This window comes from Rhineura floridana, chromosome 8 (genome assembly GCF_030035675.1).
Source record: "Rhineura floridana isolate rRhiFlo1 chromosome 8, rRhiFlo1.hap2, whole genome shotgun sequence".
In the NCBI taxonomy this organism is placed as follows: domain Eukaryota; kingdom Metazoa; phylum Chordata; class Lepidosauria; order Squamata; family Rhineuridae; genus Rhineura; species Rhineura floridana.
In genome coordinates, this window is record NC_084487.1 from 98,240,852 (window position 1) to 98,257,877 (window position 17,026).

General features: G+C 41.1%; 1 protein-coding gene across 4 annotated transcripts in view; it reads left to right on the top strand.

The window, feature by feature from the left end:
• Positions 1 to 2,851: 2,851 nt before the first annotated feature.
• Positions 2,852 to 17,026, top strand: part of TUBGCP6 (tubulin gamma complex component 6) — a 32,329-nt gene continuing 18,154 nt past the window's right edge. For 3 of the 4 annotated variants that reach the window (XM_061640205.1, XM_061640207.1, XM_061640208.1), the window contains exons 1-11: positions 2,852 to 3,036; positions 4,443 to 5,270; positions 6,389 to 6,552; positions 8,063 to 8,273; positions 8,962 to 9,135; positions 10,589 to 10,710; positions 11,579 to 11,654; positions 12,121 to 12,230; positions 13,118 to 13,209; positions 14,455 to 14,594; positions 15,868 to 16,017. In XM_061640205.1, coding sequence (XP_061496189.1) covers positions 4,524 to 5,270; positions 6,389 to 6,552; positions 8,063 to 8,273; positions 8,962 to 9,135; positions 10,589 to 10,710; positions 11,579 to 11,654; positions 12,121 to 12,230; positions 13,118 to 13,209; positions 14,455 to 14,594; positions 15,868 to 16,017 — 1,986 coding nt within the window. In that variant the 5' untranslated portion in view covers positions 2,852 to 3,036; positions 4,443 to 4,523. Of the gene's footprint in view, positions 3,037 to 3,168; positions 3,275 to 4,442; positions 5,271 to 6,388; positions 6,553 to 8,062; positions 8,274 to 8,961; positions 9,136 to 10,588; positions 10,711 to 11,578; positions 11,655 to 12,120; positions 12,231 to 13,117; positions 13,210 to 14,454; positions 14,595 to 15,867; positions 16,018 to 17,026 lie in introns of those variants that run through there. The other variant, XM_061640206.1, reaches the window with a different exon arrangement.

The window sequence follows — 17,026 nt, forward strand, 5'->3', positions numbered from 1 at the left end:
CCTCAGGTTTTAAGATCAGCAGAGGAGGCCCTATTGGCAGTATTCCCACCCTTTGAGGTTCCTGTGGCATCAGCATGTGAGAGAGCCTTTCCTCCAAGGTGCATATTGCATCATCACACTATACTTTCTGGTGATCTGCTGTTTTGTTCATTCTGTTACTGATTAGTTTTATGCTTTTTAATTTGCACTTAAAAAGAAAACAGTTGTGATATACTGAAACCTACCTTGGACCATTTGGTGAAGGATGGGCTATACATACAAATAATCAATATAAGAGGAGAGGGAAATGGATCAGGAGAGTATCCGTGACATTAGAGAACAGCCCTTGTTGGTAAAATGAGTTACTCTCACTCAAAGTGACATCACCCCATCTCATACACCCATTTTGAGAAATACTGAAACCAAGTACTTTCAGCAGTTCTTGCTTTCAGAAAACATGTTCCAAATAATTAACCCTTACACCTTTTCTGCAAGTTGGAATGGTCTACTACGGAACTTATAGCAGTACTGAAATAAAGCTTGCATGCACGATACAGGGCAGTCACGGGCTTTCTGGGTATATATTTGGGATGCCCATCTGTAGCTAGCAGCCCTGGCGCGCACACATGGGAGCTCAGCTCTGGAGACTGTTTTCAAGGCAGAGGCTTCTGATCTGGAAGTGATAAGGAACTTCTTTCATAACATGTTAAGAACATAAGAACCTGCTGGATCAGGCCAGTGGCCCATCTAGTCCAGCATCCTGTTCTCACAGTGGCCAACCAGGTGCCTGGGGGAAGCCCGCAAGCAGGACCCGAGTGCAAGAACACTCTCCCCTCCTGAGGCTTCCGGCAACTGGTTTTCAGAAGCATGCTGCCCCTGACTAGGGTGGCAGAGCACAGCCATCATGGCTAGTAGCCATTGATAGCCCTGTCCTCCATGAATTTGTCTAATCTTCTTTTAAAGCCGTCCAAGCTGGTGGCCATTACTGCATCTTGTGGGAGCAAATTCCATAGTTTAACTATGCGCTGAGTAAAGAAGTACTTCCTTTTGTCTGTCCTGAATCTTCCAACATTCAGCTTCTTTGAATGTCCACGAGTTCTAGTATTATGAGAGAGGGAGAAGAACTTTTCTCTATCCACTTTCTCAATGCCATGCATAATTTTATACACTTCTATCATGTCTCCTCTGACCCGCCTTTTCTCTAAACTAAAAAGCCCCAAATGCTGCAACCTTTCCTCGTAAGGGAGTCGCTCCATCCCCTTGATCATTCTGGTTGCCCTCTTCTGAACCTTTTCCAACTCTATAATATCCTTTTTGAGATGAGACGACCAGAACTGTACACAGTATTCCAAATGCGGCCGCACCATAGATTTATACAACGGCATTATGATATCGGCTGTTTTATTTTCAATACCTTTCCTAATTATCGCTAGCATGGAATTTGCCTTTTTCACAGCTGCCGCACACTGGGTCGACATTTTCATCGTGCTGTCCACTACAACCCCGAGGTCTCTCTCCTGGTCGGTCACCGCCAGTTCAGACCCCATGAGCGTATATGTGAAATTCAGATTTTTTGCTCCAATATGCATAATTTTACACTTGTTTATATTGAATTGCATTTGCCATTTTTCCGCCCATTCACTCAGTTTGGAGAGGTCTTTTTGGAGCTCTTCGCAATCCCTTTTTGTTTTAACAACCCTGAACAATTTAGTGTCGTCAGCAAACTTGGCCACTTCACTCCTCACTCCTAATTCTAGGTCACTAATAAACAAGTTGAAAAGTACAGGTCCCAATACCGATCCTTGAGGGACTCCACTTTCTACAGCCCTCCATTGGGAGAACTGTCCGTTTATTCCTACTCTCTGCTTTCTGCTTCTTAACCAATTCCTTATCCACAAGAGGACCTCTCCTCTTATTCCATGACTGCTAAGCTTCCTCAGAAGTCTTTGGTGAGGTACCTTGTCAAACGCTTTTTGAAAGTCTAAGTACACTATGTCCACTGGATCACCTCTATCTATATGCTTGTTGACACTCTCAAAGAATTCTAATAGGTTACTGAGACAGGACTTTCCCTTGCAGAAGCCATGCTGGCTCTGCTTCAGCAAGGCTTGTTCTTCTATGTGCTTAGTTAATCTAGCTTTAATTATACTTTCTACCAGTTTTCCAGGGACAGAAGTTAAGCTAACTGGCCTGTAATTTCCGGGATCCCCTCTGGATCCCTTTTTGAAGATTGGCGTTACATTTGCCACTTTCCAGTCCTAAGGCACGGAGGAGGACCCAAGGGACAAGTTACATATTTTAGTTAGCAGATCAGCAATTTCACATTGGAGTTCTTTGAGAACTCTCGGGTGGATGCCATCCGGGCCCGGTGATTTGTCAGTTTTTATATTGTCCATTAAGCTTAGAACTTCCTCTCTCATTACCACTATTTGTCTCAATGTTAGTTCAGGTTCAGGGATCTGCCCTATATCTTCCACTGTGAAGACAGATGCAAAGAATTCATTTAGCTTCTCTGCAATCTCCTTATCGTTCTTTAGTACACCTTTGACTTCCTTATCATCCAAGGGTCCAATTGTCTCCCTAGATGGTCTCCTGCTTTGAATGTATTTATAGAATTTTTTGTTGTTGGTTTTTATGTTCTTAGCGATGTGCTCCTCAAATTCTTTTTTAGCATCCCTTATTGTTCAGTGTGTGTTGTCCACACCACCGTAGAACCACAATAAAGTTCCCCACAGCTGCGCTTTTACAAAGCCCATGGTATTACGTGTGATATGCAGTGTGTGCGTGTGTGTGAAAAAATTCCATCCAGATTATTACTCTTAACTACTCTTCCCCTCCGTCTCCATACAAGTTTTCAGCGTCCCCCGACCTCCGCCTTTCCCCTCCAGTCCCTGTCGCTCACCCGTGACGTCACAAGACCGCGACCCACAGAAGATCCCGCTTTTCCGTCTCTGCCGCTGGGTTAGCGGCGGCCAAACTCCTCAGGGCTTTCCTCTTGCCGCCCGAGTGATGGGCTGAAGAGAAGAAAAAAACAAAATACGGAAACATCTGTCTTTGGTATGGGACATCGTCATGGATACCGGGGATGGGATAGGGCAAGAGTCTTTGGTTTCTAAAGTGGGAGGTGCTGGAGTCTTGTCCACCTTTTATCCCAGGTGTATAAAGCCTAACTGATGTTTCTCAGTGGCGCAAGACTGGTGTTCTGTACAAACTCAGAGAGACGCTTGTTAGTCTTACTTCATACGCCCTGGGATTGAATTTTGTAATTGAAAAGAAGACCTGGTGTAAAACCCTGGTGAGCCCAGGCTCTGATTAAGCCCTGATAACTTTTTTTAAAAAAAACAGGCTCTGTTGGGGGTGGGATCTTCCTAATTCCGCATCCTGAGTAATTGCGTTAAGATCTTGTGATCTTGCCGCCATTTCAATTAAACAGTTGCTAAGGCGACTTAGCAAGGTGTACGGAAAGCTTCAGAGGCTTGTTTACCTTTTCTCATGGATAACGCTGTGGTGAGACATACCACGTATAAGGCTGAGAATCCATATTAAAACCTCAGAAGCTAGTGGTGCTACAGAGCTGTTCTTCAACGTTGTTTAAATTGTAATAATCAATTGTATAATTAAATGATTTAAAACATTTTATGAAAGAAAATAGTGGCAACTTATGTAATACAGGGCAGTTTTCTATTACATCCTTGAATATTACTCCTTACAGACATCTACATAAAAGGGTGTACCTTTCAGGGAAAGGGATATAACTCGGAGGCAGAGCATACACTTTGTATGCAAAAGGACCAGCTTCAATCCCTGTATCTATCTATTTATAACGTGTCTTACCAGCCCTTCATTATAAGGTACCAGGGTAGGTTACACTATATCCATACATTTATAAAATGAAGTAAAACAGTTTCCAACAAAAACGGAACAGTATAGATTATAGTACAGATGAATCCCACAAAGCAAGCAGAGCTGGGGAAAGATTCTATCTAAAAACTTGGAGAGCTGCTGCCAGTCAGTATAGATAATATAGATGGACCACTATATATAGTATAGATGGACCAGTGGTCTGATTGTATAAGACAGCTTCCTATGTGACTTAACCTTATGCATGTTTACTTGGAAATAATCCCTGGTATGTTCAGTTAGACCTTATGTTTTGCTCCCAGGTAAACATGCCTAGGGTTAGAACCTAAGAGTCACAAAACAGAGTGTTGGTCTGGCAAGTTATTTGAAGGACAAGTTCTGAACAGCTCCTTCCGCCAGCAACTACTGCTGCTGTGTTCTTGTTACTTGTCTTCCAGGAGTAGAGCACTCTCTGACTCCCATTATTTGTGATGCCTGGTGAGTGGGCTTGGCCCACAGTTTGAGAATCTAGCATTTCAGTGCACATTTCATAATGATGTGGCATTAAAGTAATTGAAACCAGCACATTAATTATTATTTCTTTCTTCCACTTTTCCATGCAGTGTAATGGATCCCTGTCTGATTCGTAGCGCAAGTTATATTCTGTCTTGGCTTCAAGAGACTGTCTAGTAACTACTGCTGCCATGGAGAGTATTACAAAGCTATTTGGCGATTTGTGTGAGGCCCACGTAGCAGGTTTGTCAAAGAAGGTCCATTTGGGCATGGGAAAGATCTGCAAAAAAAGATCAAACAAAAGCCTCAAGAAGATTGCATACAATGCTTTGTTTGCTACCCTTTTCCTGGATGAGGCCCAGAAAGTGCAGTCGCATATTTCTAGACTTCCAGTGAAAAACAGAATGTTAATGCTCTCTTTCAACTTGAGAGTTGCTGGAATGGGCCCAGAAGCAGACAGGCTGGAGGAGCTTGTAGATGATTTGGAAAAGTCTACATGTCTACCATTTACTGAGATTGCTTCTGTTCTGGATCTTCTGGTACAGCTTGCGGGATCTGGACCACCTCAATGTTTACCCCCCAAGAAGGATTACTTTATAAACAACAAATATGTTGGGAGAAACCCTAAATACCAAGGTTACGATTATTATGATGTTAGTGTGTTTGAAGCCGATATCCAAGCTTTTATTGTGAATGAGGAACATCAGTTTAGTGATACAATTCAAAAGACACTGCAGATCATGGAGGCAGCACCTGGCACAGGTCTTCCTACTGTAGAATTATTTTCACAGAACTGCCCAGTGGGTGACAAGTTTGAGAGAGAAACTCGTGTCTCACTCTTTGGGGCGCTTGTTCACAGTCGTACATATGACATGGACATCAAGTTGGATCTGCCACCAGTGCCTGACAGTGCTGATTTGTCTGGACTTGCAATCAAGGTGTGGACCTTTTTGAATGAGCTTATTTTATATATAGTTAGCCACAGGTATTTGTTAAAATGCATTACTAAATGCAGCATACTTGGAGTTATATGAAATTGTGACACTTTATTGGTAAATCCTATTGATTTCAGTGAGACTATCATGAGCAAAACACTCTGCAAGGGTAGCTCTGTTCATAATTTTCTTGTTGTGTATTCATTCTGTTGTCCACTTGACATTTCCCTTTCTCTTTTACTTAGGCATCTGAGAGCACTTGCTGCAAATTAAGGATTTCTGTTGAGTTCAGTCTGACCTGCTCCTTTACCAATAGCAATTTCCACTTGTTACACTGCTTTTGAAATCCCAAGTGGTGCAGATTGCACCACTTGGGATTTCAAAAGTAGCGTAACAAGTGGAAACTGCTATTGGCAAAAGAGCTGAGCCACAATTTTGACAGCATGTGTCCTGGATTTATATGTGCAGCAGGCCTTTGGGTGTTGCCTTTTTGCTTATTTTTCTTCCACCACTTCCCATGTATGCTATTGTAAACTGCTTTTGAAATTTAAGAAACAGGGAGGGAGAAGGCAGTGTTTTGTGTTAAGGGATTGCTGCATGTATACAATCTCTTGAATGTATATGGATCATTATCTGTATTTTTTTATCCCCACAATAGCTTTGTAAGAGAGCTCATTAGGTCCTAATTTTAAAGATGAGGGAGAACTGTAGCTTATTGCATGGCTGAGGAAGAATTTGAACCCACATTTATGGTCAATACTGGGTAGTGTTGGTTCGCACTGTATCTTTTAGCTTTTTCTGTCTTTTACCTAGCAATAGGCACTAAAGAAAATCTCAAATGTAAGAATTAGTTTATCCAGTAATTCCTTGCAATTAGGCAATACACGCTTTGTCACACTTATTTTAGAGTAAACAAAAAAGTACTAAGCTTGTCCCACCAGGTTGCAGACAGAATATACAATCCTGCACTGAGAAATTATAATTGGGAACAATCTGAGGAGGCAGGGAGACAGCTGAGAGGCAACTAAAGGAGCTGACTCTTCACAATTATGGAAAATCATTATGCTGAAAGATAATTGGCTGCATATATGTGAACTAAAGCTACCATTACGTTTTTATAGGTTCCACAAAGTATAGATCCTTCAGAAGATGAGGGATTCCAATCTGCATCTAATCTCACCCCTGACTCTCAGTCGGAACCCAGCGTGACACCGGATATTGATCTCTGGGAAGCAGTGCTTACCTATGGACCTAGTAAGCGAAGATGTTGGGAAAGGATTGGATGGTATGCGTCTTTCTTTAAGCTTCAGAATGGGTGCTTTTGTTAAGGAAGCTGCTGTGATTAGTACATTATCAGGTCAAGATTTGTCAGTGAATTTGAAACTTAGTTTCCAGAATTAGTTACAAGATAAAGAAGTAAAGGCCTGGAGTTTCCAGTAAAGTTGGGACTTCAGGTTGGCTGCTGAATACAAAGTGGAATCCAAAAGCCATACGCAGCTCAGCTTTTCAGGACTTCCCTTTGTACTTTCCCACTGGGAGGGTTTGCATGCAATGCTAAACCATGGCCTGTCATTATAAGAATGAGCCGCAGTGAACCTTGGGCTCGCTGGCTCCTCCTCCAGTGTGACCGCAAGGAGGAGATCAGAAGATCGCTCTTCCATTTTAGATTAGATTTACCGCAGTTTTGCATTACATTTGAACCTCTAAATTTAATTTTAATATTTTATAACAACAAGCCAGCTTCTTAAACTGTAGTTTGACATTGGTTTGTTTCAACAAACCATAGGTTTGCCTAGGTTTAGACAACACTGCAGGCTAAAGCTGTGGCTAAAGCTAAATGAAAGCTAAAGCTTCTGAATTTCTCTTTGTGGCTCTGCCTGGTGGGGGAGCATGCGAACCCAATCCTAATACTTGTTAGAATAAACTATGTTGAATAAATAGTCATTCATTCATTCATTAAATATAAGGAATAAACTATAAGCAACAACGACAAAGTTTGTCATAGTATCATTTAATTATCTGAATAAGCAGTGCATAAAACTTCCCTGAAAGAAATGAAAGTAAATGAATGTGACCATTTTTACGAAGGTCTAGATCAGCCTTTCCCAACCAGTTTGCCTCCAGATGTTGTTGGACCACAACTGCCATCAGCCTCAGCCAGCATTGCCAATGGCCTAGGCTGATGGGAGTTGTGGTCCAACAACATCTGGAGGTACACCGGTTGGGAAAGGCTGGTCTAGATGCTAGTGACAACTCTGTTGTGTTTCTGAACAGATAATTACAGTAAATCTGCTTTGGTCATAGCTTGAAGCTGGCCTTCATATTTCAAAGTGCTTGTTAACAGTTATATTATTTGTCAGGAAATTCTATGGGTACCAGTGCTCAAATTATGTGAGAAAAGGTGAGGTGGATTAATGAAATCTAGGAGCCCTGCCCTCTCAATTTTAGCCTTAGCTTTCTAAAACAATAGCTAAGGAGGCTGTCACTAATAGGTAAAAGGGCCAAGCCCAGCTGTAATTTGAGAACTGCAAGGCACACTCTCTGATGCTGTTTCAAATGCTTCCTTGTCTGTGGGCTACATCATTTTAATGTGTCAGAAACTTGTATCAGGTTCATAGACATAGTAAATATAAGAAACCAAAGAATAGGAATGGAAATTCACAATTGTGATTTGTGGTTGCGTCCCTAATTGCAGCCTAGGTAAAAATATTCACCACAATCTCTTACGGGCCTGTGTTTTCAGTGTGGTGCTTTATAGTTGTGATTAATGCTTCTGTTGTTTTTTCCTGATGCAGTCCGCCTGGAAAAAAAGAGGAGCCATACCTTTCTGAAGCTGGCCGAGAAGCCTTTGACAAATTTTGCAGACTTCGAGAAGGGGAATTGCAGTTTTTCAGCAGTACCAAACTTCAGCTTCCACAACGCGTTTTAATCAAAGAATCAGAACTTGTTAAAGATGTTTTGAATGTTCTTATTGGGGTGGTATCTACTTCCTTCTCATTTAATCAGGTATCCAGAAACATCTGTAAAAAAATGCTGAGGGGCAGGAAGTTTTTGAAATCCTAATGTGCACGCTTGTTTCTTATGGCATCAGAAATAATATAAGAAGAGTAACATACACATCTGTATACAGAGAGGATGCAAGTTCCTGAATTTTGCAAAGCATATGGAACTAGACTTCGGTTTTAAGAAGATGCTACAAATATAACTTGCATACTCTTAGGACAGCCCTTCTAAAGAGCTACTAAGCAGACAAAAACTAATATAGGTTGTAGCTAGAAATGTTAGAAGCATTATGATTTGGGTGCAAAAGAAATCATGTATTCATCCAGTGAAACATAATAGCTCATTGAGTATTATCAAAATTTATTTACAAACTGTATTCTGGATAATAAAACAATGTCCTGAAAAATAAGGTTTTTCATATGAATGTGCATTTTATGGATTTAATTTTCCTTAAAATTTTGCCATGTGTGTAGTTTATCTTGTTTTATCTCATAACATAATAGTGAAGTTGCCGGTAAACTATTATGTAGTGAATGTTTTGCAAAGTAGATTTATATAAAAAAATCTGAATCAAATAGAGCACCTACTTAGTAGTACTAAATGACACTGAGGAGACTTGCATATTTATTTCTAACTATTTTGTGTGCTGTGCATTTTAATTGGTGGTTTCCCTTTTTTTCCAACCCTGTAGGCAGCTCAGATGTTTGTGATCAAGCAGGGCCTCTATGTATCTGGAACATCACCTGAAAGTATGAGCGGTCTCCTGTCAGAAGTTGCTGAATATGGAACTTACTACACACGACTGAGCCGTTTCTCTGTCCAACCAGTTTTGGATTCTTCATACAGAAAAGGACTTGTTTTTCAGGTAGCATGCCTGCAGTTTGGCTATTGCAAATCTAGTTGGATGTCCTGGTACATTTTTGTCTTTATCTGATGTCTGTTGGCTAGAACCAGTTGTGCCATTTTGCTTGCGGAAGCAGCTTGAATCCTCCTGTTCCTTCTCCCAAGCAATGGTCTGTAAGATCCCTCAACCCTACAGAGCAGAGTTTTGGGAAAGAAGAGTTGAGAGCATCTGTACCAGAGCCAACCCACACTCTTTACATGATAGGGACGGGGGCAGCAGAGAAAAGGTACACTCACTACTCACATGTGCATCTGATGGCCCTATATAAATAGATGGCAATGATGTTGGTGATGATACTCTTGGAACAAATGTGCCTAGAAGCCATGTGTAAATCCTTTATCTGCAATCCAGTGTTGTGCAATGATTGAAAGTTATTTGGGTCTAAGGGTTAAGGTGAAATCCCATCTCTGCCCGCCAGCAGTAACAGAGGTCTACTGCACAGATTTATTGTGACGATAAATGAGGGAAATGAATGTTGTATACTTTGGGGGCACGGGAACTGAGTGCTTGGGTTGTGAACAAAAATGCCTCAAGCAGAGCTCTAATTAGATTTCCCAAAGTGGATTGCTTGAGCTTGGGACCAGAAGGTGGGGGTGCAGAGGCGATGAAAGGAGCTTTGGCAAAAGGCAAGATAATTTATCCAAACAGTGAGGGCAATCAAGCGAAGTTATTTGGTGGAAGGGAGCTTCTAGTCTAAACATACACAATGTTGCAAATGCAGTTGTCAGGAGCTTTGGGGCTTAGTGCTTCTTCGGCAGCTGGACAGAGGGATGGTTTGAGTTTGTTAGAAAGTTGTGTGCATGTAGAGCAAGCAGTGCTTAAGGAGCTATCTTGTAGTACGTCAGGCAATATGTCTGTCTAGTCTAATATTATCTATTTTGACTGGCAGGAGCCCGTCCAGGGTCTCAGGCAGAAACCTTTCCTATCACCTGCTAGCTGATTGTTTTAATTGGATGTGGATTAAATGGAGTCTTTGTGCATGCAGAGCATGACACTATGATCCCTCCTGGTTCCAAAAAGTTAGTAGAGTTCTGCCCAAAGGGTGTAACCTGGGGTTGCTGAGATCCATGTCACCTGAAAGAGACTAAGGCTGCAATCCAATACATGTTTTCTCAGAAGTAAGCTCTATTGGGTTCAGTGGGACTTACTCCCAGGTAAGTATGTATTAGATTGCAGCCTTACTCTGAAATAAAAGCAGGAAATCTGGGGATTGTGGCTGCAATCCAATACACACTGACCTGGGAACAAGTCCCATTGAACCCAATGGAGCTTACTTATGAGTAGTCATGTGTTGGATTGCAGCCTAAACAAGAAGAGTGTACCCAACTGCCACCTTCCTATAAGCACATGTTGATCATATACTGTACGTGAACCATTTTAATAGCAGAACGTCTCACATTTTCTTTCCCGTCAGGCATTCACAAGTGGGCTGAGGAAATACCTGCAGTACTACCGAGCATGTGTTTTGTCAACTCCTTCCACTCTAACTCTTCTAACTATCAGCTTTCTCTTCAGAAAACTAGGACGCCAGCTAAGGTAATATCATGGTATTACAGTTTAATGGAAAGGAAGTCTTGAAACCTTACCTGCTTGAGCCAAGACACAGAGGGATCCAATGTGTGCCCTTTGCATTTGGACAGCGCCATTGCTTTCCTTCAGTCCTAATCGCTCAAGCCAGCCTTTAAAGCTTGGTTAACTAGTTGTAAATATTGTAATGCTTCCCCTGTAGTCTGGACTCTGGATTAATTAGCTGTCAGGGACTAGACAAAATTCCTTAAGGCCCAGATCTGGTCCATGAGCCTCCAGTTGTCTGTTATGGAGTTAGAAACCAAGCCACTAGACAGTGGAACTGACTTGAAATCAAATGACTTTTTAAGAGCAGTTTGACTGGTGGGGTGAGGGCGAGTGTAGATTTTTTTCTCTCAATAGGGTTATGCATGATTTACATAGGATTTATTTTACCATAAAATATGGTGCTGACTGCTTGCTTAGTTGGCTTTAAAAAAAAGGATTAGACAAATGTGTGGAGCTTAAGTCTGTTGGCAGTTGTTAGTCTTGATAGCTGAGTGGAACCTCCACAAACGAGTGCAGTGAGCATCTGAACACCAGCTCCTGGGGCCAAACACTGGGAAATAGTTAAACATTGTGTTTGTGAACTTCCCAGAGCCATTTGATTATCTACTGGGGGAGACAGAATGCTAGGCCAGAAGGTCCAGTAAAGCACTTCTTATGATTTTAGACAGGAATCTGTGGCCCTCCAGCTGTTAGATTCCAACTCTCATCATCTCTAACCAGAGGGCCAATTATCAGAAATAATGGAAACAATAGCTCTCCAGTTGTTACTGGACCACTCCTGCTCTTAAAAATACCATGCAAGCGTAATCTATTGCTGTTTTTTGTGAAGGTATTTAGCTGAACTCTGTGGCATAGGAGTGACTGCACTGGGAGTTTGTGGTGGTGCTGGCACTTCATTTCCGACAGTGAGTATGATTGTGCTTCTCCTCAGCAACTGCAGCAAATTAAGAAATGTATATATGAAATCACTGTGTGCAATTAAAGCATAAATGTGCTCTCTCAAAATGTTTTGGAAGCTCTCTCGGTTCTGGATGCTTTCATTTCTAATAAAGTGATTTCCACAAATGGTTCAGCTTGTAATGTATTTGCCCATTAGTATTTTAAATACAATGCCAGATTGCGTAAATGAGGCTGAATGTATTACTTTCAAAAGAAACATCAGTAGTGGGAGTCCACAGCCCTTCCTCTTCTACTCTCATTCAGCTTCAATAAAAAGGAATCTCTGAAAATCAGTGAAAGGCTTTGCTCAACCAAGGCAGCAAAGTCCTGCCAATGACAAAATTATTTGATGAAGCTAAGTCTGATCACATAAGTACCTACATGTGTTTATGGTTTCCCATGCAAAGAGTGGCTTGTGTATTTATATTTCAGGGAGTGAAACTACTTTCCTATCTATACCAAGAGGCTCTTAATAACTGCAGCAATGAACATTACCCAGTTCTTCTCTCACTGCTAAAAACAAGTTGTGAACCATACACAAGGTAGTTGCTTCAGTTTAAAATTGTATGCTGGGATAGTGCTATAACAAAGATGAGCCAATGGATTTCTTATAGATGGCATTTGTGTGAATTCTTGCCTTATCTGCACAAGGAATTTTTTCAGAGTGGTGGTAACCCTTTTTTAGTCTACTGAAATAAAACTAGCACTGCCATCATATACATGTCTTCTCAGAAGGAAAAACGGAAATGGACTGCTTTCAAGTCGATCCCGACTTATGGCTACCCTACAAATAGGGTTTTCATGGTAAGCGGTATTCAGAGGGGGTTTACCATTGCCTCCCTCTGAGGCTAGTCCTCCCGAGCTGGCTAGGGCCTGCTCAGCTTGCCACAGCTGCACAAGCCAGCCAGTGGGGCTTATTCCTTGAACTGCAGCCTTAATCTTAAAATGGTCTATGCTTATACTGAAATATGTTCTGGGACTTTTAAAAGCTATTTTTTATTTATTCTTTTTTGCAAGATAAAAGAATTGTCTGGATATAGTAGAGTTGCAGGGTTTTTTCCCCTAAGGCCTGCGCAAGGTTCAAGAGACTGAAAGAGCCTTTGGGGAAAATCCTATGATTAAGTGCCACAGTAGAAATCCCAGTCAATATGAGGCTCTTTTTTATATAATTCTTGACATAATACTTAATGCATCTGTTTCCAAACTTGTGCAAAACTGAAATGCTATAGAGTTAAGGCATCTTCACTGGGAGCAGTTGTGAACCTGAGTGCCATAGCTCTTTACAATTGCCATCTCACTTGAATAGTTATTTTAGTTGTAGTGTTCTGTATGATTTATTTTCTGCTGGAACAGCTATCCTTATTTTAGACTTTAGAAGATATTTCAGAATACCTTGTTCAAATGTGATGTTCGGTGTTTTGCCTTTTAGGTTTATCCATGACTGGGTGTATAGTGGTGTATTCAGAGATGCGTATGGTGAATTCATGATTCAGGTGAATGAGGATTATCTTGGCTTTAGAGGTATGATATGAATTAAGTTGTCTTTTGAATTCCAGTCACATTGCTTTAGGGACTAAGGGCCTTTGCTGTGCAGCTGGAAAAGTATGATTCAACTCCACATTATATTGAGCCTGTTTCTCTCAAGCGTTGATAAAGTCCCACAGCATTCCTTCCTGTCATCCTGTAATGGGAGAGAATGTAGTGTTACTGTTTTCCCGACTTTTTGCTTAATGGGGGCACATAACATCCCTGCTGAATCAGGTCAAGGGCTCATCTAGTCCAGCATTCTGTTCTCACAGTGGCCAATCAGATGCCTGTGGGAAGGCTATAAGCAGAACCAGAGCACAGCATTCTTCTTACTTGTGATTCCCACCAACTAGTATTCAGGGGTATACTGACTTCAGCAATGGAGGGGATAAGATCACCATCATGGCTAAGTGCCATTAACATAGCTTTCTCGTCCGTGTATTTTTCTGATCCTCTTTTAAAGCCATCCAAGTTGGTGGCCGTCACTGTCTTTTGCGGGCGGGAATGTGAGCAATTGCATCTCTGCTATTGTATCTCTAAGAAATAAGCCAGGAGGGAAATAAGTAGATAAAACTTAATTACATACGGGATAACATCCAGCAGAGGTATTCCTATTGGTTGTGCTTTTAAATATTTTGTTCTAGTATTAGCTAGATCATATCAATTTTTTCTCAATGCTAACATCATTGATTTGCCACTTGAATTGATTTATCCCATTATTCTTTCCTCAGGAGATGGCGTTAACTTTCTATTCAACACTATGTTTGTTTTCTGCTGCTAATGAATTTAGCTGTTTCTAACTATGTTTGGTTTAAACCACGTGTGCATATTCTGCCTGTTACTGTATGCAGGCTTGTTTTGCCTTGTGCACATAAGAACAAAGGGAAACAAAGAAAACCTCTTTCAAACTAGTGCCAGGTAAATGATCCAGTGCAGGGATCACACAGCTAAAAATACCACTGACACTAACGAGTAGACTGCAGTGGCACTTGTGTAAGCAGGTTCCCAGTGATAGTCACAAGATGTGCCATCTGGACAAAGTAGTGCACTTCCCTAGGTACAAAATACAGTGAGCATCACCACTACAGGGAGTGTGTGATCTCCCTACAATAGAAGTGCTGCCACAAAGGAAATAATCTAGGTTGTATGCAACAGATGGATAATAACTGCACTTTTATTGCATTAAAAACTGATTGTGCTAAAGGACTTCCTGACCTTTCTGTCCTTTTGGATCTCTAGACAAACACTACTGGACTCATGGGTACGTTTTGATTTCAAAGGAAGTAGAAGATTGTGTCCCTGTATTCTTGAAACATATTGCTAATGATGTATACATTTGTGGAAAAACCATAAACTTACTAAAGTTGTGTTGTCCCAGGGTAAGTACTTGTTGCTGTTTAAAATCATGGATTGGACATTGTTTTCAAGTACATTTGAAACCCTATATCCTTGGAAGGTCAATTTAGCTAAAGAGACTGTGCCTCCCCTTGCAATCTGTGGGATCAGCTGAGAGCACCTTGCTAACAGTGGCATTCAGGTACCAGGTCTGTATAGTGACTTCATGGAGAGAAGTACTGTTGTTACATAGTTATGAAATTCTTTGCTCCTGTATGCTTGTCAAACTCTAAGCCTTTGCATCTTCCAAAAGTATTATAGCACTTTTTTGCTTGGATTAGTCTTTATTGGTCGAGATCAAACAATAACTGAAAGATTTAGTTTAATATTTTTTTAAAAAAATTAAATATTAAGTTATGGTTCATTTAAATAAAAGATTGAATTCCTTGCCTTTTGTTCACCGTTCATACTTAGAGATATGAAGGCCTGGAAGGATTTTGAAAAAATAATTTTTCTGTTTTTCTTTCATTTTTCAGGGGGGAAATGGAAAAAAACCTATTTTTTTTCTGGGCCTTCGCATCTATATTTATACTAAGATAGCTTTCCATGTAGAGCATCTGTAGGCTTAATTAAGCTTTGATTTTACTACAAATCATTCTGTTCTGATGCTCTGATATGAAAATGTTGCTTATCTTCTATATCATATTGTCAAGTAACGAAAGCTTACATTTTCATTTAATAATTGACTGTATTATGTTTTATCTAAACTGATGGGATGCAAATTGTACTTTTCAGCATTAAACAATCTGAAAGAAGCTAAAGAGTGTGTTCCATGGAACTGTTCACAACCACACTTTTCACAGAGAGCATCAGAAACAGTTACTATAGTTGCACAGCCCAGCCATATGTAGAATAATATAATAAATGTTGTTGCATGCCTGTAACAAGGGTGGGGAATACATTTCATCCCAAGGGCCACATTGCCTCATGGACACTGTCCTGGGAAATCCATCCCAGTGGTGCGTGAGATGATGGATGTGGCTCTTATTTTTGTACAGTAGGCTGCAGTCCAGCCACACACAAGTCAGCAGTTTTTATGCATACTTCTCTCTGGCCAGCCAGGCAACAGTATTGGAGGAGAGTGTAGAGCAGACTCAATGAGAGGTGCAGCCTGGGAGGCGGTGTAGTCTGGAAAAAGTCCTGAGGGCCACATAGAGAGGCCCTCAGGCCTGAAGTTTCCCCCTGATCTAAAACTGAACAAGACCTTGTATGAAAACTTGGATTTTATTCTTAAAATATTTACTACTGATTTTGCAGCACTACATATGCTGGTCTGATATTCCTGTTCCTCGGATTTCTGTAATTTTCTCCCTTGACGAATTAAAAGAAATTGAGAGAGACTGTGCGGTATATGTGGGCCGAATGGAAAGAATTGCGCGTTATAGTACCATCAGCAAGGAGGAAAAGGTACATTGACTCAACCAATCATTTTTTTGTATTCGTAAACGTTATTGCCATGAGCATGGGCTTCATCTGTGTATAGTGTATCAAAACACAGCATGATCCTGTACATGTCTACTCAAAAACAGCTTGCTGCCAGGGAAGTGGGTATAGGATTTCAGCCATAGACCGCTGCTGTCTTGGAGTGTTCCATATGTTCAGTGATTGCATTTGGACAACAGAGTAAGCCATAAACCATAGCTTACTGTGAATGTGCAGTATGCTAGCACACACTGCTGAATTGCTTCTGGTGATAATAAGTCACAAGCCTTGTGCTACTGTGACATCTGAGTCAGTGCTTGTGGTTTGCTTCTCTCCAAAAGAGAGAAGGAGGCCAAGAACAAACTTTGGCTCCAGATTGTAGTTTGTTGGAGGGAAACAAACCCTAAATGCTGGTCATGAGCATCACGGGGGAGTCACACAGGGGGAAGTTATCCCCTCTGGATGAACCATAATCCCCAGATTCCCTGCTTTCATTTCAAAGAGAGAGTAAGGCTGTAATCCAATACACATTTACCTGGGAGTAAGTACCATTGAACCCAGTGGAGCTTACTTCTGAGTAGACGTGTATTGGATTGCAGCCTACATTTCTAGCATTTGTAGAACCTGTGTGTTGGCAAAATGTGCAGGCGCTACTCTCATTTGTTTTGTGAAAAATTAGCCTTCTCCCACCTTTTCAGTGTTTTTAGCCAATAAATGAAGTCTTAGCAATGACTGATATTTAGGAAAGCAGATTTAGCCAGTTAGACAAAGAGAACAAAGCGCCCATTATCCAGACTCTTGGTTTGTTTTTAAGCCTCTTCTGCTGGTCTTCCCTGTTGGAGGAGTGAGTGCTGCCCCATTGAAAAGAATTCAGGCATCCAGAATTTTAGTGTAGCTATGATTGGGGAGTAGTGTGTCAACTGAAAATACTGTGGGTATCACAGTAAACCAAGGCCTGTAGTTTGTTGCTCCTGCATGCAGTAGGGGAGGAGCA